The sequence below is a fragment of the Typopeltis vanoorti genome, chromosome 26 (genome assembly GCF_054136105.1).
Source record: "Typopeltis vanoorti isolate ZY-2024b chromosome 26, IOZ_Tvanoo_1.0, whole genome shotgun sequence".
Lineage (NCBI taxonomy): Eukaryota > Metazoa > Arthropoda > Arachnida > Uropygi > Thelyphonidae > Typopeltis > Typopeltis vanoorti.
Window position 1 is genome coordinate 15743967 of NC_143574.1, and position 25604 is coordinate 15769570.

At 35.0% G+C, this 25604-nt stretch overlaps 1 protein-coding gene across 7 annotated transcripts in view; it reads right to left on the reverse strand.

Annotated features, from left to right (window-relative positions):
* The window catches only part of DEF8 (differentially expressed in FDCP 8 homolog), a 165270-nt gene that overhangs the window by 96350 nt on the left and 43316 nt on the right, over nt 1–25604 (reverse strand). For 6 of the 7 annotated variants that reach the window (XM_090414992.1, XM_090414993.1, XM_090414997.1 and 3 more), the window contains 2 exons: nt 24670–24770; nt 4562–4711 (listed from right to left, as the gene is read on the reverse strand). In XM_090414992.1, coding sequence (XP_090271118.1) covers nt 4562–4711; nt 24670–24770 — 251 coding nt within the window. The remainder of the gene's footprint in view (nt 1–4561; nt 4712–24669; nt 24771–25604) is intronic. The other variant, XM_090414995.1, reaches the window with a different exon arrangement.

The following is a 25604-nucleotide window of genomic DNA, read 5'->3' on the forward strand; positions in this document are numbered from 1 at the left end:
CACATCCTATAATATTTATTAATAATGCCAGATTATTTTCTAATATCTTTATTTTTAATCTAGTTCTATCATTCATGCTATCTGAGCTCTCCCTTCATTTCACTCAGAAATCTCACAACTGTAGTGCCCATTTGATTTAATCACCTGTTTTACTTCAAATCCAACTCTCAAAATCATGTCAAAACTATATGAACACTGTCTTATTAGACTCCTAGCTTGGTTTTGTTTGATTTCTCTCCTGCTACATATAAATTAATACAACTGACTTTTAATCACAGTTTTAATATTATAATATCCATTTTCATTTTTAATTTGCTATCCTCACTAAAAACTGCAAATGTTTTACTTCTTCTAAAAAGTTCACTACTGAAGATGGAGCCAGTTTTCTCCATTTAAATGCTTATTTTTTTGTAGTCTTTATTGCTTATTTTCATATCAAATTTGTTCTGCCAATTATTTAATTTGGATACACATGAACACTTGGAGCAGATTTTTTTTTAAAGAGGATATCATCATCTGCACAAATGCTATTCCTTAAGAAGCTTATCATTGCCTATTTGAATACTAGGTTAATGCTACTTTCCTTAATTATGTGGTCCATATAGATTGTTAAATGTATATAACCATATCCAAAACATGATTTAACACCAATGAACAATCCTCCTGTACATCTTTCAATTCTAATTGCCAATTTACTTAAGTCACTCATGTTCATGTTTAGGGAAGAAAACACGTCTCAAGATAATAATTAACCAATTAGATTATTAAGCCAATATTTCACCTTGGTCACTAAGACACCTTCATTGACACAAAGAAATGTACTAAGCATCCTCACTAAGCATGTGCATGCAGGCACACCAGCAAGAAGGCAAAATGCAGATTGATTGTAAAAGACAGGCTCCTACAAACCTAACTGGTGCACTCTACCAGTCTGATGTGGTCATGGAATCTTGGTAAGGTCTCAAAATGGTCTCCCAGATTTTTGATAATCAAGCAGCCAAATTAGTTTAGGTTTAAAAAATATCATATGCTGTGGCAGATTCCAGAAACAGTCCCTCTGATTTAAATTTGTTTCTGCACAAGAAGGAGATAGGAGGTTCCCCCCCACTGAATTTTTGATACCTGCATCTATAGCATGTTTTGCTATCTCAGAATGTAGTGCAGTTGATGGATACAGTTTCTGTGTTCTTTTAGACAAACGTTAGCAGTTCTAGTTTGTCTGAAGTATGTAAATTTGCAGGGGCAAGGGATACTGCAGATCTAGGATAATCTAGATGATGGAAAGAATCTTCTGGTGAACAAACAAAGGTATCTAACGTTTTGTACAGCCTGAAGGAGGCATGTATGATATACCTTTCAGGAATGAATGCAACTTTTTCTAAGGTACCATGATTGTAGATGACAAATGAATTTTGTGTGTGTGTGTTCTGAATTGGGGGAGGGAGGGAAGAAGAGGTTGGAAGATGATCAGACAGCTTTGTTGATTTTGTGAATGAGAAGTCATTAACTAAAAAAAAGTGCCCTGAATTTGACTGAATGATTGGCTAAAAAAGTGTCATGATTGATTTCAGTGGAAAGACTAATGTGATCTAAGCAGATAGTTCTAGCTCTATCTACTAAGGTTTTGATAACACCAGAGTGCTGGGAAGGGGGGGGGGAATAGATGAATGACTTACCTTTCAGTGGGTAGGTTTTCTGCAGATAAAAAATTATAAGGATCCATGGATAGCCAGGTGACCAGAGTGTCAAGGAAGGACAGAGAGTTATTGTTTTCCTTTTAAATGGTGAAATGGATGCTCAGGTGTTGGCTGTTAAGGTATCTAAAAACATTTTTAACATATCCCTGCAAGCGGCCAAATGGAGAGCATGTCATCAACTTTGCATGAAAAGACTGGCAATCCTCTTTATCTCTGGATCATCCTGGGTGTGTTCAGTATCAATTGCTCCTACAAACATATACTTTGAACAAACTGGAAAAACTGCTGATATCCATCTAAAAGAACACAGAAACTATGTCCATCAACTGCACTACTGGATGGGGGGCATGGCTAACCCCCCCTAATCTTATAAGTTTCCCTGCCAGTGAATAAAAATGACATGTTGAAGAGTGGGGGGGGGGGGGGGAGAAGTATGAATGAGATTTCTTTTAGGAGTACATACATTAGTGAATAGGGAAGGCCATATCAAATCTGACCATGACATCAGATCTGATGAAACAGGCTCACAAATAGAACTAGAACCATCTGCTTGGATCATAGCAGTCTTTCCAATGAAATAAATCATATTCAAGACACCTTCTAGCCTATGCTCCCCCCCCCATCCCATACACATAACCTCTCCTCCAAATCTAGAACACAAAAAAATCCATTGCCATCCACTATATCCAGGGCACCTCAGAAAAAAAAAAACTGCATGCATTCTAAAAAGGTATAACATACAGACCTTCAGGCCATACCAAAAATCAGTAACCTTATCCACTCACCAAAATATCCTCTTTATTTCTGGATCACCCTGGGATGTACAGTATCTGCTGCTCCTACAAGTTTATATCCTTTGGACAAACTGGAAAACTGCTGATATCCATCTAAAGGAACACAGAAACGATGTCAATCAACTGCACTACCAACATTCTGGGGGCGTCAAACCATGACATGCCCTGGATATAAATTACCAGATCTGGTGTGTGTGTGGGGGGGGGGGGGGATCTCCTCCTTATACAAAAGTAGGTTTAAATCAGATAGACTATTTCTGTAATCTGCCACAGCACGACGACATTTTTAAAACCTAAACAAATTTGGCTGCATGCCATTACCAAACATCTGGGAAACTATTATTTCAAGACCTTCAGCAAGATTGCATCAGTGCACCCATAGAGGGCACCATTTAGGACTATAAGAGTCTAATCTTTACAGTCAGTCTGTCTGTCTGTCTGTCTGTCTTTGCTGGTGTGCCTGCATGCAAGTTCTTAGCATATTTCTTTGTGTCCATGAAGATACCTTGGTGATCAAGGAAAAATCTTGGTTTAATCATCTAATTAGCTAAATAAATTTAGTTAATTATCTTTAGAAGTGTTTTCAGCACTACACATCAACATGTATAACAATCTATGTCTAAGCATTCATACCAGATTACAACTTAAGTGTAAGAAATGTATTACTCTGTATAAGGTTTACACAGAGAAAGCCCATGATTAATGAAATCAACAATGTTTAAAGAGAGATGTTACTTGTTACTACCATGATTTAGTCTGGTCACTGGCAATCCCCCATTTGGCCTAAACAGTTCTTTAACTTTCTCTTCAACTATTTTCCTTAATCTTTTCTGAAGTATGCTTGTAACTCTTTCATGAAAGAGAGAGGAGAAATTTGTCTATAGTTCTTACATTGGTTTTATTTCTCTTTTTATAGAAAGAGAAATAAAACCAATGTAAAACAAATAAAACTACCCAGACCGGTTTCAACCTTAAAGGTTGAAACCGGTCTGGGTAGTGACCTTCTCTCATAATGTAGAACAGTAATACAGCTCCTAGGAGCTAAGTTCACATTATGGGTAAATATCAAGAATAGTGATCGGAGCTTGCTCCACTTTTGACATGAGTTGCCTCAGCTTGCACTACCTTAAGGGTCAGTTGCTGCAGCATCCAGGTATTTGCTTACGCTTGGAATCGCCGAACTTTATATAGTTTCTACTATATTCGGCATGAAACTCTTTGAGTTTCTCATTCGGCTAAGAAACGATATGGGATGTAATATCCCTTAACTTAAACAAGTCATATGTCGCCGAATTGAAGCCTTTGGCTCTTCATATATCTAATAATTTATTAGGTAAACTTATTTGATAGTTCACTTAGCAAATCTCACCATAAAATTAAACTTAAAAATTATCTTTGTCTTGATCCAAATTATACTAAATATTTGCAAACAATAGTTTAACATGAAGAACTTGATGAACTTTTTTTGCTTGCTTAGAGCAACTAATCAGTATAACAGAAAATATTATGAGAATTACCATAACTACCTTAGTGGATTCTACTACCAAGTTTTAAGTCATGGTTTCTGCAACTTTACTGGCTGCCAGCTTTCTTAATAATACATTTCCATAAAGAGCATTCTACTTTAGTGCATAGAAAAGTCCAGTATGTACAACTATTGTTTACATACAAGTGGATGTCTTTATTATGCCATCAAAAAAAAATAATAATAATTTTTTGTTAAGTATAATTTTATGATGATATTTTAACAATTGCCAAGTGAGCTAGCAAAATATCTATATTAACGGTACTCTACTAGACCATGTCCATAAAGAGTAAGCAGTGGTATATGGAGGATGGGAATAAGAAATAATACTGCTAATATCATGTATGCATTATTATTTGATGCTTACATGCATAACCATAATTCAAATTGTTTATCTGTAATTATAACAATTTTCTTAATTCTAACTTTTGATTACTAATGATTTAAATCGTAAATAACATCTTCATTTTTAAAAACATAGCATATGTTCAAATACTTTTATCTTAAGAAGCTTGATCTAGGAAACACAGATATGAAACAGATACCTTGGCTTCCTCCAACTTTAGACGCAACTGGACTAGTTTCATTATAAGTTTTTTTCGTTTATCAGGTTTCTCACTTGATTCCATTATCATTTCTTTGCAATTATCAATGGCCATTTCTAATTCTTCTACAGCTGAGAATCCAAAATGACCCTGAATGTAAATTAAGTTTCTAAATTAAATACATTTGCTGTTGTTACTGTAATAAGACAGTGGAAAATAATAGTCTTATACTAGAAAGATGATATAAAGAAAGCTGAAAGTCTGGTTCTACCACCAAAACCAAATAAGCATGACCGTCCTAAACTGTCCGAGTTGTTTATGGAAAGTACACTTACCAGATATTCTTGTAATTTCGTTACACACACACACACACACATTCATAAATAAATGCAATGGATTTGGATTATAATGGCAATATAGATCAAATTCTTTTCATGCTCTGTAGCATATTTGTTATTTTGATTGTTATTCTGTTCTTGATTACAGTTTCAAAGTTGTAGTTTACAATGAAGATGACTGCAACAGATGATTGAAAACTTGGCAATAAACAATAAAAATTATAAATATGCAAGGGATTGTTCTGTTTTAAATATTTGCAAAGTCTGTATTCTCTTTATTTATAATCAAATTTGTAACTTTTATGAAGAGACTGTTTCAAACAATTCATTCTTACCAGAGAAAATAATAGTTACAATAACTAAGTTTGCCAAAAGATTAAGCTTTCTAAAATACTTTAGGAGAAAAGCAAGTAATTCCTAGTATTTAAAATACTCTTACTGAAGTTCATTGTATATATTTACGTGCCAGAAAACCTATTCTGATAAACCAGCTATACAAACCAAAAACTATTAGCAATCATTAACTGATGCAATGTTACTGTTTCCTCTGAAGCTTATTAAGTTTTGCATCCATGATTTTTTGGATGCTGTTTATAGAATTTCCTCAGAGATACCACAGAGAATATTTGTCACTACAAAGAGCTATTTCATTCCATTCAGAAATTTAACTTCCTCTTAAGTAAAAGTTCATCCTTCCACATTTACTCTTGATACCAAGAAAACCACTATTAACATCTCAGGCCACAAATGAGATCTCCATATATACTAACTAAAGGTCATGTTATGCCTTATTCCTTAAAAGAAAAAAAAAGTTTCAACAATAGATTTTCTTTATGATACTGATCTGATTTATTATTATTATTTTTGTCATCACACTCTCCATGGAGTCCAAAGCTCTGCGAGAGGTCCAATTGTTACACATAGATCATCATATAAAGCCCTGATTGCAGGTCCCACTGTCTCACACACACAAAAAAAAATCATCATACTGAGCCTGAAATGCATTCAGTGTCTGCATATTTACCACACTCTCAGACAATGCATCTCAACCACCTACCACTCTCCATGCAAAAAAACTTACTCTTCATCCCCTGCTCATGGGCTTTCTTATAAAGCTTCCAGGAATGGCCTCTTGTCATCCAATTACCTCCTCACATTCTATGTAAAACTTTGACATTGATTTAGTTTATATGTCTTAATCATATCCTACCTCATCCTCCTATCCCATTAGACTCCTTCACACTACATTTCTCTTTCATCTCTTCTCATAAATCTCTTTTTTCTCTTTCATCTGTCCTCATATACAACATTCAAGATGTTAGTTTATTTTAATGGTATCGATTACAACACAGAGTGATAAGAAAATAATTAATATTTATTAACTTATTAGCTGATATTTTGCTAGAATTATATCCACCATCTTCAAAGCACAAGAACAGTTTGTCACAATACACAAAACAACAACAATTTGGTATAACAGTGGCATTAGTTAAAAAAAAATTATAACAGACAACACAAGGAACTAAAGTCCTAATTGGCACCATCTATGTTGGAAAAAGACAGAAAACAAGTATTAATTAGATCTTAAAATGACTGTCTCCAAGATTTTTGGTAAATTTATACAGTCATACTTGTTGAAGTTTGGAGCATGTTTTAAAGCTGCTATTGATTCCAAAAACAATCTCTTTGACTTATAACGACTTCTGTGTAGCACTTTTGTTTTCTTCCATTTGATCCTGTGTGAAGAGTATCCATGGCATGGTCTGCTAAATCTTGACTTGCCATAACATAGTGCTGAATGTATTTTTTTTATGTTCACCAAGGTGGATGTCAACAGTTTTTCCTGTCTGTCCATAGAAAGCCAGGTCACCAGAATAGGGCATTTCATAAATTCCTGGATATGATAAAGAAAAGAGTTTGTCCTTAGGTGAACAGATGAGAGTTGCCAATTTGATGTATAGTTTAAATATGGTACATAGCTGATATTTATTAAGCACTCTAGATATCTTTTCAGGTATCTTGAATATATGGGATGGTAACAGTTTTGCTGTAGTCTTCTGTGATAAGCAATGGAGGGGATTTCTGGGGTGGATTTAATATTTTTTCTACCCCACGGGGATTATAGCAATTGACTAAGAAAGTGAGACATAAGTGAGTTCAGTGGCAAGAGCATTATCATTGGAACAGATAGTTCTAGCTATATGAATTAGTGTTTTTAGGATACCATACTGGTGAGGTGGATGATGGTCTCCCTGTATGTGTGGGTTTTCTATAAACAGAAAAAGATAATGAACAATCAGGAAGCCATGTGATTACTGTATCCAAGAAGGGCAGACAGTCAGTTTTCTGTTCCATTGTGAAGTGGATTTTTGGGTGTTGGCTATTTAAATACACTAAAAATGGATCCAATGTGTCTGGACCATGTGGCCAAATAGCAAACACATCGTCAACATTGCCAAACCAATGGTTTGAGAGTGGCTGTATTCATAGTGTTCCAATTAATACAGTCAATTTCTACATAGAACACTTTTCCAAGCGTTCTAGAAACTGGCTGAGGGGGGGGGGGGCATTGATGTCCCATCTAGTTGTTTGTATATCTTCCCTTTCCATGCAAAATAACCTGCATGTACTGAAAATTTAAATAACTGAAATATGTCTGGTGGGGAGGGGGGGGTGTGACTTTAGCAAATCAAGGGTTTCAATTAATGATGCATTGGTAAATAGTGAAGTAATATCAAAACTAATCATTACGTCCGAACTTTTTAAGATGCAGTTTTCTAATATATTTTTTAGGTAAATAGAATTTTTATCAGAGGAGAGAGAATTATTTGTGAGGGTGGCTAGTAATTTAGCTAAATGTTTAGCAAATTTGTATGTGGGACAGTTTATGCTATCCACAATAGAGCATAGGGTGTACCTGGTTTCTGAATTTTAGGTGCTCCATATATTCTGGGTGTTTTTAACATAAAAGGCTTGAGTTTGTTAACTATTTCTTTTGGCCTAGAAGTGACTTTCTTCAATAATTTGCAAACTTGATTCTTTTGAGAGTTAGTAGGATCACATTAGTATGTAGTCTGATCTTGTGCGTTTTGTTTTCATGTTCAGTTAAATTCATCACCACAGATGCTGGATATAATACCAGAAATATATCAGCTAATAAGTTAATAAATATTAATTATTTTCTTATCATTCTGTGTTGTAATCAATACTGTTAAAATAAACTAACATGTACTGCCAACATATAAGACTTTCCACTCATTTGAGAATACAACATTCCAGAGACCAGCAACAACTGTTAGTCAATCATCTTGAGACCTTTATTTCAATATCTTTTCAATAATTTTAAAACAACGTGACCAAATTTGTGAACAATAGTCCATATGTGGCATAATCAAAGCTTTATACAATGGAACAAGAACATCCTTACTTCTACACATCACTGCCATAATCCATTGTGCTATCTTCACAATTGTAGAAATATATATAAGAGAAAAAGAGAGAAACAGAAATAATGTTGGATTCAATATCCACTTAATTTGGATAAATTTACTTCACCGAAGTGAAGCCTATTGGCTCTTTATCTCAGTAATTTATTAGTGCACCTTTTGGCAACTCGTACAGTAAAGAAATAAGCTCTGTATTACTGTACCCTCAGTATTTACATCTAGGTCTACCTACTTACTGATAAGACCTCAAAAAAGGCCAAAACCGGTCTGGGTAGTGACCTTCTCCCATAATGTATAACAGCAATACATCTCCTAGGAGTTGTGTTTTACATTATGGGAAAATACTAAGGACAGTGATTGGAGCTTACTCCACGTTCTTTACTACGAGTTGCCCCAGCATGTACCATCTGTAGGCTTACGCTTGGACTTGCCGAACTTTTATAGTTTTCTATATTAGGCACTCTTAGATAGATTTTCTATCTTTGAGTTTCTTATTCGGCTAAGAAATAATGTTGAGTTCAATATCCACTTAATTTGAATAAATTTACTTTGCCGAAGTGAAGCCTATTGGCTATTATCTCAGTAATCATTAGAAACATTAACAGAAATAGAAGTGGAAAGGCAGAAACAAGTAGAAGAAAGAAATTTTAAAATAAGAATACAAGCACTTAGCCCTTCAGCTGCACAGTTCAATAGACAATTCACTAAATTCCACAAAGAAAGGACTATCACTCAAATTTGTGTCAAATCTGGTGAAGACATGTCTACCACTCAAGACATCCCTGACTCCTTTCAAAATCACTATAAAAATCTGATCTGTTTGAAGACAATAGTACTGTAGGAAATTATAACTCTTGGAACATTAATGGCTTTCTTGTTCATATCCAAGATGGGCTTGGCAGACTCATTACAGCATCTGAAGTTACCACACCTATAAAGAATGCCAGACAAGAAAATCCCCAGGACCTGATGGTTTAGGGATAGAACTTTACTGCAAAGCATGAGATTTTATTCTTCCCATTCTAGTTCTACTGTTTAATTCTTTTCTCTTGTCAGAACACATACCAAATGAATTTAGGTACTAACGACTTAACTAGCAATAAATTCAGTATGAGAGAGGACATGAAAGGGTTGTTGGAAGAGGCGAGCGTGAAGAGTGAAAATCGTCAGTATTTTACCTCGATATGATAAAAATGAATTAAGAAGAAGACTATGATGGCAAACGATTCAACCAATAGGTGTAGAAGGAATGGATGCGAGTTTTTGGGTGTGTGTGGAGTAAGTTTCCTTTGCATCACCCTTCTGCAATGGAAATAATGTATGGTAATTCCATTGCAGAAGGGTGATGCAAAGACTGATGTATCCAACTATCGAACAAATTAGTATCTAAGGAGTGGTGGTGAAGATTCTGGAAAATTTGATTAGAGCTAGCATTCAGAAATGGGTTAACAGTGAATCTCTACTTTGCAATGAGCAACATGGATTTACTAAGAGAAGGTCATGTTTTAGCAACTTGCTCACATTCTATAACAACGTTACCATTGAACTAGACAAGAGGAATGGATACACCATGATACTTTTGGATTTTGCTAAGGCTTTTGACAGAATGCAGCATGGTAGACTGTTGCATAAATTGGAGAATATGGGTTTGGGTCAGCATGGTAGACTGTTGCATAAATTGGAGAATATGGGTTTGAGTTATAGAATATTAGCAGGATAAGAGGATGGCTGACTGGCAGATATCAAAAAGTGGCCTATGGGGGATAGGAGTATGCAAGATTTAAGGTAACCAGTGGTGTATCACAAGGATCACTGCTTGGTCTACTGTTATTCAATCTGTATATTAATGATATTGAAAAGGATCTGACAAGCAACATACAGCTAGTTGCTGATGATGCAAAGACAGACAGGGTAATCAGGAATGCTGCTGATATGCAGTACTTGCAGAATGATTTGAATAGGCTGGAATTGTAGGCATGTGAAAATGGGTGTCAATTCAATGTCAGTAAACGTAAAGTCATGCACTTCGGTGTGATTAGATATCCAATGTCGTATTATATGTGGTGGGATTATGCTAGAAGAAACTGATGAGGCTAGGGATCTTGGAGTGTTAGTAGATTGGAAGTGAAGTTCAGGGGCCATGTAGCAAAGATTGAAAATACAACTCAAAAGATAATTGCAGTGCTGAAATGAATGTTCACATGTAAAGATAAGGATGTCATTTTGTCTTTTTACAAGGCCTTGATAAGACCTCACTTGAACTATTGTGCACAGGCAAGGTCTCCTGTTTTCCATTGTGATTTTGATATGTTGGAGAGAGTGCAAAGGAGAGCATTAAAAATGATATCAGGATTGTGGGATATTGATTATGAAGACAGATTGAGAATTTATAGACTGCAGACACTAGCAAAAAGAGAAATAGAGGTGATATGATTGACACTTAAAAACTTCTGAAAGGGACATACAGAATTTCAATTTATGGAGGATGAGGAGAGGATAGGAGGGCATCCTTTGAAGCTGAGAATGAATGCTGCTAAGAAAGGGGTGAGGGGTAGATTTTTCTCTCATAGGGTGGTGTATGATTGGAATGGATTGCCATTGGATGTTGTGAGTGCAAGCAATGTGAATAAATTCAAGAATAAGTATGATAGCTGGTGCGTGTAGTATGTGGCCTCCCTCGATGAGTCCTTGACTCCCTGGAGGTCTCTCTCTTAATAATAATAATTTGTAGTAAGCTATACCATCCTCATTCCAAAACCTAATAGAGATCGCACCTTAATCAGCAGCTGGAGACCTATTTCTCTATCTAATACTGACTACATGATATATTTTTTGCATTATCAATAGCAGGCTCAAAATGGGAATAAGATACATAATTAAAAGCACACAGGTGCATGGAGTTAGAGGCAGAGCAGTGGAATTTAATCTGTTTCTACTACGTAATCTACTCCACTTAGTTAATACAAAAACGCAGTCAATGGCAGTGCTATCAGTATACCTTACTCAAGCATTTGATAATGTCCAGATCCCTTTCTGTTTCACATCCTCCAGCAAATTGGTGTGGGTAAAAAAAGTTGCAATCCATTATCAAAGGATCCTTCTATGGTCCTTTGATAATGAAGTGCATAGTTGAATTATGCTAATTTAACTATGCACCTCCAAGTAAATGGGTTCCTGTCAGGCCTGGTCAAAATTTAATAAGAAATCAAGCAAGGATGCCCTCTTAGTCCACTGCTCTTTGCACTGGTTCTTGAACCTTTCTTACAGGACGTCAACAATACACATGCTGTATGAGGAATAACAATTCCTTCAACTATGAAGGAAAATAAGATGTTAGCATATGCCAATAATGTAATGGGCACTTTGAAGGATAATGATTCCATATACCTTATTTTTTGGACCATAAGACGCTCCTTTTTATGTAGAGAAATCGACTCAGAATTGGGGTGCATCTTATGGTCCAAAGGTAGGCAAGTTTTGGATTCCCACATTTTAGATGCGAGCCAAACACATGCCTCACTGCATATGTGGGAATCCCCGATTTTCATACGAAAACTTTACCAGCATCAATAGTAGTTAGTGGCAAACATATGCGGTTCTGAACAGACGAGACGATTATTAAATATTTTAAAAAATGCAGCATAAGTGACACAATTTATAGTACTGAAGATGAGTTAGTTTTTGAAGAGAGTGATAACAATAGTTCAGACAATAATAGGAAAAGTGACAGTAATGAGACAAGTGATATTGCCAAGACGAACTGAATGCTGCTGGTACAAGTTATGGCAATAATAAATGAAATTTAAGGTTTGTGAATATTTTTATATAATAATATTTTTTTTCTAAAAATTGTCTCATAAATTTGGGATGCATCTTTTCATCCGAAAAATACAGTCCATATTTTTTTGGTATTTTGGAAAAATTCAGCAAGATCAGTGGATTAACTACTAATGCAGACAAAATAAAATTAAAAGTTTTTGAAAAGTAGGATCTTGGAGGCATTTCTTTTATACTAACTCCTAAGAGAGAGAGAGAGAGAAACCATTATTATACTTGGAATTCCCTTCTCCACTTACCCAATATTACCAGTTCAAGAACTTATATACAAGAACATTGAAACCTTACAAGACTGGAAAATAGGGCCACTTTTCTTTTCTTCTAAAGCCTAGTACTCAAAACCATAATATTATCTGCTCAGTTGTACATAATAAATATTAGACATCACAGAAGCTGAAGAAAAGTAATTATATAGTAAGCCTGTGCAATTTTTTTTGGTCCAGCTGATACCAAGAAGTTAAAAAGGAATTTTTTTCAATTATCAAAGAAGCCAGTCTTAAAATTCTACTATTTAAGCAATGCAGCTTCAAAAATCCATAAAATATTGCACACAAATCATATATGTGCAGAACCTTCTCCTGTACTACCTGGGTTTTCAGCTTCTCCTGTTTCGAATAAATGATTATAAAAGTCCAAAAGATGAGAATGTTCCTGAATACTACAACATTCTGTGCTTAACTCCAGCTGTTGTCTCCATTCTGGTGTTTTTCTTCTAGCTGTTTTCGGAGTTGGCGTCTTTGTTCCCTTTGTTCAAAGGTTAAGTCAGGTCGAGCACGTACACGCGATTGGGGGGTTACTGTCCTTTAGCATGCTATTTATCGCCATTATTAATTTGGAAGTGTTTGTTGGTGCATCACAGATCACTTTGATGAGACGTGGATAATTCGTTCCATCCTTTCTTCTGTTTACGGGACCAAATCGATGACATTTGATGATGTTTCTGGGATCGAAGTTGCATTCGCCTGCTAGTTTGCTAACTTCTTCTTTTAGAGATTTACCATTTTCCTCCGGGAAGTTCAAAATAACGGCATTGAGTCTCCTGTTTTCAGCCCTGAGCGACAAGTGTACTGTTGATGCGATTAAATCAGGGAGTTCGTTAGCGGATACAGATGCACTTGTGATCGGCCGCTGATTGTCGAATATCTTAAGCTTTGTTTCCAACTTTTGGAGTTTGGACAAGAAAGTATTGCTCATGTTACTGAGGTGTTGTTCGAGATCTTCTACTCGTTTGCCTATGTTTAACAGCTGTTTAACGGAGGGGAGGCATATCGAACAGAAAAAAGACTGGTTCAGTTCGATAAGTAACTTGAGCACTGAATCCTCTACTTTCGCACAGGAAGTATGTAGCCAGTTGCGGCAGAAGTCGCACGATATGCCTTTTTTCCTTTCGGTAATTTCGGTTTCACAACTGCGCCACTTTGTATTGTCTTTCAGTTTGTTTGCTATCGGCTGTGCTACGCTGATGGGATTCTAAGTAATCTTTCGTTGCTGGCCTTTGTTGGCGCCATCTTTAATTCGCATGGTTGGCATATTGGGTGCTTTCACGTGGCTGTTTTTTTGACTGAATAATAACTAATATGAAGTATTATGGGTACTTACGAGTTGTGCAGAAGCAGCTGGCTCCTTGGTACCCTCTGTATTCCGTTTACTGGTTGTTTTGCACAAAAGAGATACTTGCAATTGCGATAAAACTCAGGAGCACAAGTTTAACGAAACTTATTCACAGGCACCGCCTAACGGAACCTGTGAATAAGTGAAATACATGATGGTACAAATTAAGTGGATATTGAATCCAACATTATTTCATAGCCAAATATAGAAATTACAAGAGTTTCGTGCCGAATATATAGAAACTAAAAGTTTCGGTGGATGCAAACATAAGCAACCTTATGGGCAACTAGTAGTAAAGGTGGAGTAAGCTCTGATCAGTATCCTTGGTATTTTCCATAAATGTAAAGCACATCTCCTAGAGGACATGTAATAAATAAGCCTTTGGCTCTCTATTTCAGTAATACATGATGGTTTATTTATTTTCAGTTACAATCTAGAAATTATTGAACAAGAATAAAAAAAAAACAATTAAACCATACTATACTGACATTGGAGGTTGCGGTATCTCTCAGATGCAATTTATTGCAAAATATCACAGACCTTTACATAACATGTTAAACAACTGACATCAAAAAACAGTGCGGAATATCACTTGTAACATATGAATGCACAGCTACTCATGACCTCCAAGCTATACAGTGAATTGTGTAAGAATATTTATATTAAATTAAATATTTTGTATGTATCTGTCAGATCAGCTGCGAGCTCCGCAGGGTTAAAGGCGTGTTAATCAAAACTCTTGCTGCGTATATCGAAGGATTGTCGCAATTAATTTTGCCGTGTTAATCAAACCCCACGTTAAGCAAGGGATACCTGTATATCTATTTGGATGAGGTGGTTTTCGAAATCCATTGCTGCTGATTCTAAAAACAGTCTTTCTAGTTTGTATTTACTGCAGTGAAGCACAGTGGTCTTTTTTTTTTTTTTCATTTGATTTGGTGTAAGATATCCAAAGGCATGGTCAGCTAGACCTCACCATAGATGTGGCAGCAGATGTATTTCTTGTGTTCTCCAAGGTGGATGTTGACAGATCTCTCAGTTTGTCAAGGCTTCCCTCACATTTTTGAAAAATACCTTCCTGTCCAATAGCTACAATGCCAGAAATCTTAACAAAATAGTTGTTCCTCCCACTGCCTCACATCTCTCTATGCATTTTTTGGCATTTTGCATTTATTTTTATATAGTCTGGAAACTTTGCTCTAGAGACCAAACATGGAACTTTTTACAACTTCAGGCTTCCAATAAGAAAGGAGATGAATTTCATCACCGGGTGATGAAATACATCTTCCACTTGAAGACTATCGCAAACATCCATGCCTGCAGTGGGATTCAAACCTGAAGTCTGTTAGCTGGAGAGCAGATACTCTAATAACTCAGCAAACTAGGCTGGCAATTACCGTGTTTTGGATACTTTGCACAGGAAAAAAAAAAAATCCTATGATTCACCACAGCATATGCAAACATGAAAGCTTTTTTTAGAATCAGCAGCAGATTTTTTTTAAAAAATTAAATTTCCAAGAGTTGAAAAACATTAATTCTTAGACCTCCCACTCAATAGCCACAGAAAATGTCCTTTGTACAACTTTCAACTTCTAGTTTAACATCTTTCACTTATTTCTTGTGTGATTTGTGCATGTTATTCCAAGTTTTATATTGTATCTCAGAAGATGTCTTTTGTGACAGAAACAAAATACGGAACTATTAAAGCTGTGTTTAATTATTTCTCTGTGCTGCAGTCATTCCATTAAACCTAATTATGAACTTAAAGCACCCTTCCAACACAGGAAAAAAAAATTAACGCTCACTCTCTACCCTAACTCCTTTAAAGAGAAATGGCAATCTCATAAACTGCAGCTGTCAACATAACATTCAATTTAAGATAAAAATCACAGTAACCTTTACAGGTTAATTCATACATCAAATGCTCTCGAGATTCAAAAACAAGATATCTAATATTATCTCCTTCAGACATTCTGATTACTATGAATATGGTCTTCCTTCTAACTAATATTTATTTATCTCTTATAATTACTGAAGGATGTTTCCTCCAGGCATCATTAAATTATTTGATTTCACAATTAACAAGGTTATTTCTTGTCAGGAAGAAAACTTTTTCAAACAGATTAAAGGAATGTCAAATGGGTTCTTCAATTTTCCTCTCTCTATCTCTTCTGCTCTCCGATAACTATTATATGATGCATTTTCAATATCATGTTTTTTTTTTTTTTGTTTTTTTTTTTATCTCAGATTTGTCTTCCTTCAAAAGACTTCCTTAAAAGACTAACAACACAAAGAGTCCAGTTTACTCATAGGAATACCAAAAACAGTTTTTCATTCCTAGATTTGCTTATTCTTAGACAACCAAAGTAGCTAACAGTTTTTCAATTTACAGAAGATAAATTAAAGATAGAATGGTTCAAAATATTTATTTTTCTTTTTTTTATAATCAAAGTCATATTCGACTTGCATACTACATTAGCTTAACTTCTTGATTGTCCTTGTAGAATATTATACTTGACAGGTTATTGCATGATATATTATAATAGATAATTATTATTATTATATGATACCCTCCAGGGAGTCCAAAGACTCATCGAGAGAGGGCACCTACTCGAACAACTCTCTGTCTCCACCACTCAATCCACCAACTACAATGAACCACAACTACCTTCATCATCTCCACCAATGCCATCTACTGCCAACCACCACCACTAGTATTTTCACAGACAATCACAAACATCCATGCCCACGGCGGGATTCAAACCCATAGCCTTTTGGCTGGAGAGCAGATACGCTAACTACTTGGCCAACCAGGCGAAGCTAATAGAAATTCACTGAAATAAATATGACAATTAAACTAAATATTAACCACAAAATGTAGAAGTAATAGTGAATTCTGTTGTTAGTTGCTAATGTTTTAACTACTTTCCTATAAAAGCATGTGACAAAAAAAAAAAAAAAAAAAAAAAGAAAGAAAGAAAGAAACGAAGCAAAAATCCCTTAAATTTTGGAAGATGGTTGCCCAAAATTATGTATAATAAAAACTATAACCAGTACCCACTTCTGTAACTAACTGACCCTTGCACTTTATGTTGTTGCTGCAACCGTATTGTCAGCTTTCTTCCTTTTTTTTATTCATTTTATGTATTTATTGTTGCTATTGTAGATGTGTTCTAATGCCACTGCTAAATGGCGAAACATTCAGAATGTCAATTAAATACAGTAAGTCATACAGCATCTGCCATTGTATTTCATTAAAGTCTATAGAGTTTTGAAAAAGAGTAACAGTTCAGAACTACCAACCTAACTACCTTTTTTACTCTTCTGTTTAAGACAGTAAACTCTTCTCCCCAAACAGAGCAAAGGATAGTGAACCAATCTTAAAATTTCTGTTTCCTCAATGTAATTTTATGTAACAGATACACTGCTCCTCTTTTTACTTGGAAAAAAAGCAATTTTCCACAACAGTTGCTGTTGGTTTACAGCCAAGCCATGACATCCTAATGTTACTGAGAATCACAAAAAGCAAAAGAGAATAGTTAATTACTTATCACACCCTACCCTCTGCTCCCTCTGCACAAATACAGATGTTACACACACACACACACACACACACACACACACACACACACACACACAAACGTATTTTGAGATAGCAGTTGCTACAGACTGGCTGTTATAGCAGAAGAAGATCTCAGATAACCTTATCTCTCAGGCAAGAAGCAAACGATGCATTAATGCAGCAATTACTCTGAGACAAGGGATGGCATCAATTTTTATGACTATGCAAACATGCTCTCCAATGAATATGCATACTTCATTTAATTTAAGGAAGAGACAATTTTGGGACAAATTGCAGCTCACGTGAACTTTTAAGAAACTAGGATTTTTGAATTTTTGGATTGCATTTGTGAGTTTTAACAGGGAATCATGCTGTTCACAGGGGAGAAAAAAATGCATATGTAGATTCAAAGAATCAGTATAAACCATTTTCAATCCTATCTTCTTTTTGAGAAGAAACCAATATTTCCCCTACATCGTTCTTTTTATTTATTTATTTATTTCATTTTTTTGTGGCTAAAAATGACTGTAAATGGATCTCAGATTTATACAATGATACTGATATTGTACAGTGTACCATAAAGAAAAATCCATTTCTGCAGTTATGGACTGCTGATACAACATGACAAAAATAAAAATGTTCACACAGCATATATCTTAATTTCAAATCGTCCCTCTCTTTGTAGCAGAGCATCCAACATCTCCATTCCGTACACTGGCAATCTATCCATTAGAACTGCTTCCTTTTCAAAGATTATAACTTTAAAGTGACTTTCAAGCCAATTCAAACAAACAGTTTGAAGATGACTCAGGTCTCCTAAAGACAGCATCCCTTTTTACAAGAACCAGGGAGTATACAAAATACCATGCTCATAAGGTCTGGCCTACATTGGGCAGACATGCCGTGGATTTGAAGTGAGAAAGAAAGAAAGAGCATGTGGGAAATGTGGAGGATAAAAGAAAAGAAAGATATGGTCTGGCCAACCATACGTCATCCACTAACCATACAGTAAACTGGAATATTTCCAATATGCCATATTTAGAAGAAAATTTTTATTCCAAACTTCTAAAAGAATCCATTACAGTTATCCATTTTTAGGAATCTTTGAACAGGAATCAAGGTCTTATATTAAATTGCATCTGGAAATCTCTCATCAAATCCTTTAACATCTTGGATTTTAATTTCCAACAATCACCAACAGGATTTGAGTGATGACAAGCTAACACACACAACCTCACATTTGTGTTTTGGGATGAATCGATTTATCTTCTTTTGTAAGTATTTTTCAGCATTCAGAAAACTTTGCTCCTATTTGTTTGTTTATATATATATATATACATATACATACATAATTTTTGTGTGTGTGTGTGTGTGTGTGTGTGTGTGTGTGTGTGTGTGTGTGTGTGTGTGTGTGCGCGCGCGCGCGCACACATGCTTTATTTAAAACCCTGATAAAGCCACTGGTTTTGGTGTGAGCAAAATTAGTTCGATATTAGTTTTAAACATAAATTTTCATTTACTTCAAATTTAATTACGTATATTCAATCAATTTCTTATTACACTATCAATACAAGGTTTCCTTCCCTTCCTCCCCTCCCTAACAAATCCAAATGTAATAGCAAATTTACAACTATCTATAGGAAATGTTTACTAGTTTTTAACATCAAATATTTTCTCCTTTTTTATACATTGCTTTTACACTATTCTCCATCTATTCGCTGAAACTCACACCACCTGTTTTTCATTATGAAAGGTCCTTTCAGTTGTCTCTAATTACATTAATTGTTGCTAAATAAGTAGATAGACTGAAAATATCTCTGCACTGTATTTAGTGATGCAATAAAACTCTTGTTTTTCTTGCTTGTGTAGTATAATGTGTGTTAAAGATTTTGTAACACTATAAGAACATTTTCATTTCATTCTTCTGAAAGAGACATAATAAGCAAAAATTCATCCATTCCTGAATAATAATGAATCCTATGTATTATAAGAAGGGAAAAGAAGGAGTAGCCATAGTATTCAACACAAAATATGAGGCTAATCTTCTTGAATGGCAGTCAGTCTCAAGTAGAGTAATGCGGGCAAATATGAGAATGGGGAACTGGACAATGAGACTTATTTGTGCCTATGGTCCCACAGAAGGTTCTACTAAGGTAGAAGTGGAGGAATTTTTTGAGGCTTTAGAAAAAGCAACTGACACAATGAAAAATGAAAAGTTGGTCCTTGTTGGGGATCTAAATAGCAGAGTAGGAAATGATTGTGAGACATACAAAAATATTATGGGAAAATTTGGAGAAAAGAGCAAAGCTAATAATAATGGCAAATATCTGTTGGATTTCTGCTCAGGACATGGACTGGTTATTACTAACACCATGTTCCAACATACAAATGTGCACAAATTCACATGGAGAGGAGAGGCTAGGAATAAGAAAAGTCTCGTTGACTATGTTATTGTTGATAGTGATGTTTTCTCCCTGGTGCAGGACACCAGAGTGTACAGAGGATTTGAAATTGGAAGTGATCACTATTTAGTCTTGAGCAGGATAAAATTGAATTTCATATTGAAAAGAATAACATGTAAGAAAGTTTTAAAGCGAATAAAAGTTGAGCAGCTCTCAGATGTGAGCTGTACACTAAAATATACAAAGATTATTGAAGAAAAAATGGAAGAGTTTGAGAACAGGAATTAAACCTTCAAGATTCAATGGCAAACTCTGAAGAAAACATTGATTGATTCTGCCAGAGAGGCATGTGGTGAGGTTGTGTGCAAGGATAAAAAAATTAGAACTCCCTGGTGGACACAGGAAGTTAAAGAGGCAGTGAAGGAAAAGAAGTAAGCATACCAAAAGTTCCTGTCAAATAAGTCAGCTTGTGCTCTTAGAGAATATACAGACAAATGCAAGAATGCTAAACACTGTGTAAAACTAGCTAAACAAAAGTCATGGGAGGCCTTTGGCAAGAATATAGAAAATAAATATCAAGAAGGTGGCAAAATATTCTGGAGGTTGTTGAAGAAGCTTAAGAATGGAGGAAAGAGTGCTGTAAAAGGAATTAGAGATGATAAAGGTGACATGAAAACAGGAGAAAAAGATATCCTTGAAGTATTATTATTATTATTATTATTCCTGATACCTCCAAGGAGTCCGAAGACTCATCGCGGGAGGACATCTACAACTGTCTCTACACCTAACCGCTACTACGAATCATCTCCATCAACGCCATCTACCGCCCACCTCCAACACCACCACAACTAGTAATTTTTGTCTGTAAATTGCGTGTGTTCTGAAGGGCCGATTTGTATGTATGCGGGATGAAAAACCCGAGTTTCCGGGAGAAAAAACCCTGCTACCTCCGTATGAGATCGGCTAACTCACCTTCGAATTGAAATCGACCAGATAAAGATTCCTCCCGTCGTGACGAGAATCGAACTTAGGCCTATTCCAATCGAAGGGCGCAATGTACCGTCGTTCTTCCAATTGCGCTGCGGAGGCGCTACAGTATGGAGTAATTACTTTGAAAAACTGCTAAATGAAACAAGCAGTGATGACAGCACAGTGGTAAAAAACACTGACCAGGCATGCAGTCAGGAATACATATCCATACTTGAAGTAGAAAAAGCCATCAAAGGCTTGAAATGTGGAAAGGCAGCAGGAGTAGATGATATTCGACCAGAAATGCTGAAGTATGGTGGTATAAGAGTCTTACAGTGGCTGCACTGCATAGTTCAGAAAGCCTGGAGAGAGGGACGAATTCCCGATGATTGGAGTAGAGCTCTCATAGTACCCATATATAAAAAGGGAAATAAAACTGCATGTGAGAATTACAGAGTTATTTCCCTACTGAGTGTTCCTGGCAAGATCTATGCAAGTATACTTGAGAAACGGTTGAGAAGAATTGTGGAAGAAAAGCTGGGTGAAGAACAAGCTGGATTCAGGCCAAATAGAGGCTGTCAGGATCAGATCTTCACTTTACAACAAATAGTCGAGAAAGCATGGGAATATAACAAAGATCTGTATTTAAGTTTTGTCGATCTGGAAAAGGCATATGACAAGGTGCCAAGAGAGAAGCTATTCAATACGCTGCAGTTATATGGTGTCAATGGGGCATTATATCAAGCAATACTTAGTCTTTATTTGAGTTGTAAGTCAGCAGTTAGAATTGAAGGAAGTACAGGAAGATGGTTTAATGTTAAATCTGGTGTGAAACAAGGATGTATATTATCCCCTCTGTTATTCATTATCTATATGGATCACATTATGAAGGAAAGTGGTATTAAAAATGATATCAGAATTGGAGATGTTAATGTCAGCTCTTTGCTTTATGCGGATGATGTTATACTTCTAAATAAATCCGCTACAAGTTTGCAAGATTCTCTGACTAAATTGAATAGCTGTTGTAATAGATATGGTATGAAGGTCAGCAATAAAAAGACAAAGACAATGAAAATAGGCAGAATCATTGAAAATGTCAACTGTGTTGTGAATGGAGAACCTGTGGAACAAGTAAAACATTTCAGCTATTTAGGCACGATTTTTACTGAAGATAGTAAATTAAATATATAAATAGACAACAGAATCAGCAAAGCTGGTATGGTGGGAAGTCAATTGAATAAATTCATATGGAATAAGAGAGAAATTAGTCAGAACACTAAATTAGCAGTATACAAGACAGTGTTCAAACCAGTTTTAACTTATGGATCTGAGAGCTGGGTCAGAAGTAAAACACTTGACCAAAGACTAGAGACCACAGATATGAGCGTCCTGAGAAAGATTATAGGCATGAACAGATGGCATGAATGGCAATATCATATTAAAAACGAGGATATTAGGAAAGAACTTGACATTGTCAGCATCCAGGAATGCATTAGCAGAGCTAATCTCAGGTGGTATGGTCACTTAAACAGAATGGGCGAGGAAAGATAAGCAAAACAAGTGTTCTCTGCCAGGTTGGCAGCAAAACGACCCAGAGGAAGACCAAGATATAGGTGGATTGATACGGTACATTAGACGATAGAAATATAAGATCTGATAATGTTGGAGTCTTGACAAGTAACAGACTGATTTGGAGGAAAATTGTAGATAGGAAATTAATAATGATGTAATTTTTTTCATGTAGTACTATCATATCCTGTACACCACTTGAGGGTACATGGCAGGAATTTGATGATGATGTGAATGATGATGTATTATAAGAGTAAACTGCATCTGTTGATTTCCAACAAACGACTATCTTATGTAAAAAAAAAAAAAAACCTGTAACATGTAGGACTTCCAATAATTCCAATGATCACAGGAAATCAATAAAATTATTTTATTCACTGATCATCAGTAAATAAAAGGAAATTCTTAGAAAACAGAGTGAAATATAAATAAAACAGAGAAATACATACACATAACAAGCACAAAAAACTGTATAAGACAATTTGCTGCTCCATCAACCCACATATTCCTGCCATGCCTAGATGAATTACCTGATGAGCATTATTAGTTCATTTTATTATCCCTTCCCTATAGTTATTTACTGAGCTACTAATGTATAGAGCCACTGTTTGCTACTGGCTGGTTTATTTATATTTTGCAAACAAATATCTTTCCCCTCTCCTTATAAGTTGCTTTTTTTTTTTTTTTCATCAAAAATGCAAACATTCATGTCTCAAGTTTTATTGCATCATGTGATATTTGATCCACACCAACAACCTTATAGGACATACACATATAATATCACAAATGTAAATTATTAATAATGCATTTGTCACTAATGAAAGCATTTCTATTCACACCTGTTCTTTCTCTCCCTTATACTTGCATTAATTCCTTAATTATTGTTTTCTAATATATCCTAAGCATTCATTTTGGCCCTCGATGCAGATTTGGTTACAACTGAAGAATCCATCACAATATGTGGCAGGTTTGCTGATACACAAAGAGAAAATTATAGCAAAGACAAGGTGCATTCTCTCAGCCCACCAGAATGTAAAAGGTGGCAGCAGGATTTTTTTGAATGTTCCAACATGAACATGAAAAGGGGGGGAAAAAAAAAAAAAAGAGAATCATCTAATCTTAACAAAAATTAGAGTAATGCCTGGTGGCCACTTAAATTTTATATCATAATATAATTTAAAGTATAATTTATTAATTATAATTCAGAGTATACTCAAGGAAGGATAAAAATGTACCTAGTCTAGCCATAAATACTGTTACAATTTGAACAGCACATACTGCTGTAGACAAGAGTCATGACTGGCTGGATTTTACTAAACATATTTCGTAGCACAACTAATTTACTTCAAATAAGAATGCAGAATCAATTTATCATAGATATTAACTAGCATATAAATCAATAAAAAAAAAAATTATAGAAATCTCAAGAACTGGAATCAAAACCAAAATCCACATTTCTAAAATCTCTGAACTTGAATTGAAACTCAAATCATTATTTTTTTTTCAGTTTTCCATCCTTGCTAATAACCAAATTAATGCGATTGGTTTTTTATCCAATAACTAAGTTTTACATCACAAAATACTGAATACATATTTGCATTAAAAAAAAAAAAAAAATCACTGAGTCATACACAGATCATTTCATAAGTACAGAGGAGAATTAGACTATGCCTACAGGCATGGCAAAACTGTTGTAATTTGCCTTGCTCTTTATTTATTATCGGTTTAATTTTTAAAAAAAAGAGAAAAAGTGAATTTGAGAATACAAAATGCAGTATGAAGAGTCTAATCCTTTCAAAACTGATTATTCAAATTTTGAATGGAGCTCGGAAACTTTATAAGCCACAGTAAGGAGTACCTTGTCATACTACTGGGAAATTATTGCGTTCAGAAGAAACTATGTCAATTTTTTTTTTTTTTATTATTATTTTAAGAAGCTTCAAAATAGCAAATCCTGTAACATTTTTAACCTTTAAACTTTTGCAAAATTAAATAAATGTTTCTTTATCATTTTATTATTTAAGTATTTTTGTTGTTGTTGTTTTTTAATTTGATGCCATTTCAGTGTGAGATTTCATACTGCAAACTATATTTCTAGAAACAAAACCAAAACCGACATCAATTCATGATACTGCGCCTATAGCAAATTAGGGTGTGATTTGTGACGGCCAGCTTAACAATAGCTTTCCAGGAACCAATTAAATCCAGAGCAGGGAGTCTACTGTACATGTTTAAACAATAATTGAACACTCACGGTGCTATGAATATTTTTAAAAGTAATGTTTTTCCAATACATTTCATTACATTGGCCTTCCTATAACAAATTTTTATAAGTGAAGCTATGGGTTTGCAGGTTAAACTATGTGATGCTTACCTCTGGACATGAAAAATAATCCACAGCTAATCCTAATTCAGCATCAATCTGATCAGCATCATCCCATGGTACAATGTCTAGTTTTCCTGTCTCATGAACTTCTATGGTAAGTTGAAAGGTTTGAATAAATTTAAATGAACACTTTAATAATGATAAAAAAGAAGTGTAAATAATATTTTTAATTATGAAATATCTCAGGATTAGTACATACTGTGCTATAAAATTAAGTGACTGACTTTTTGAAATTTTAATAGAATTAAAAATCTTATAACTTTATCATTTCACTGGCTAAACAAATGCTTCATGATTATTTAAGGAATCAAACATGAAACAGGAATATAATTCCACAGTAGAAACTTAGTAATCTTATTGAAGTGGTATAATTTTTTTGTTTTTCTTTTAAACCTAATATGATTACAGTAATGGAGGATATATTATTATTATTATTTGACACCTCCAGGGAGTCCAAGGACTCATCGAGGGAGGGCACCTACTCTACAACTCCGTCTCCACCATTCAATCACCAACTGATCATAACTACACCAATGCCATCTACCACCAACCACCACTGGTATTTCCACAGACAGTCACAAACATCCATGTCATGGTGGTATTTGAACCCGCAGCCTTTTAACTGGAGAGCAGATACGCTCTCCAGCTAAATCATATATAGACTATATACCATAAAGACTGTTTTATGGTATTCCTTAAATGTATTAGAAAACAACATGCATAACTTTCCTTGTTTTATCAAATCCAATTAATATTTCATTTATATATATATAGTGGATAACCAGTTTATTTGATCTCAAGGAATCCACAGCTTTGTCAGAGGGACAGAATCTTGTTATGCTTTTCAATGATTTGTTCCTGGTTATACAGTAAGTAGGCAGATAAGAAGAATAGTGCATGTACACAGAATTCAAGGTGATAAT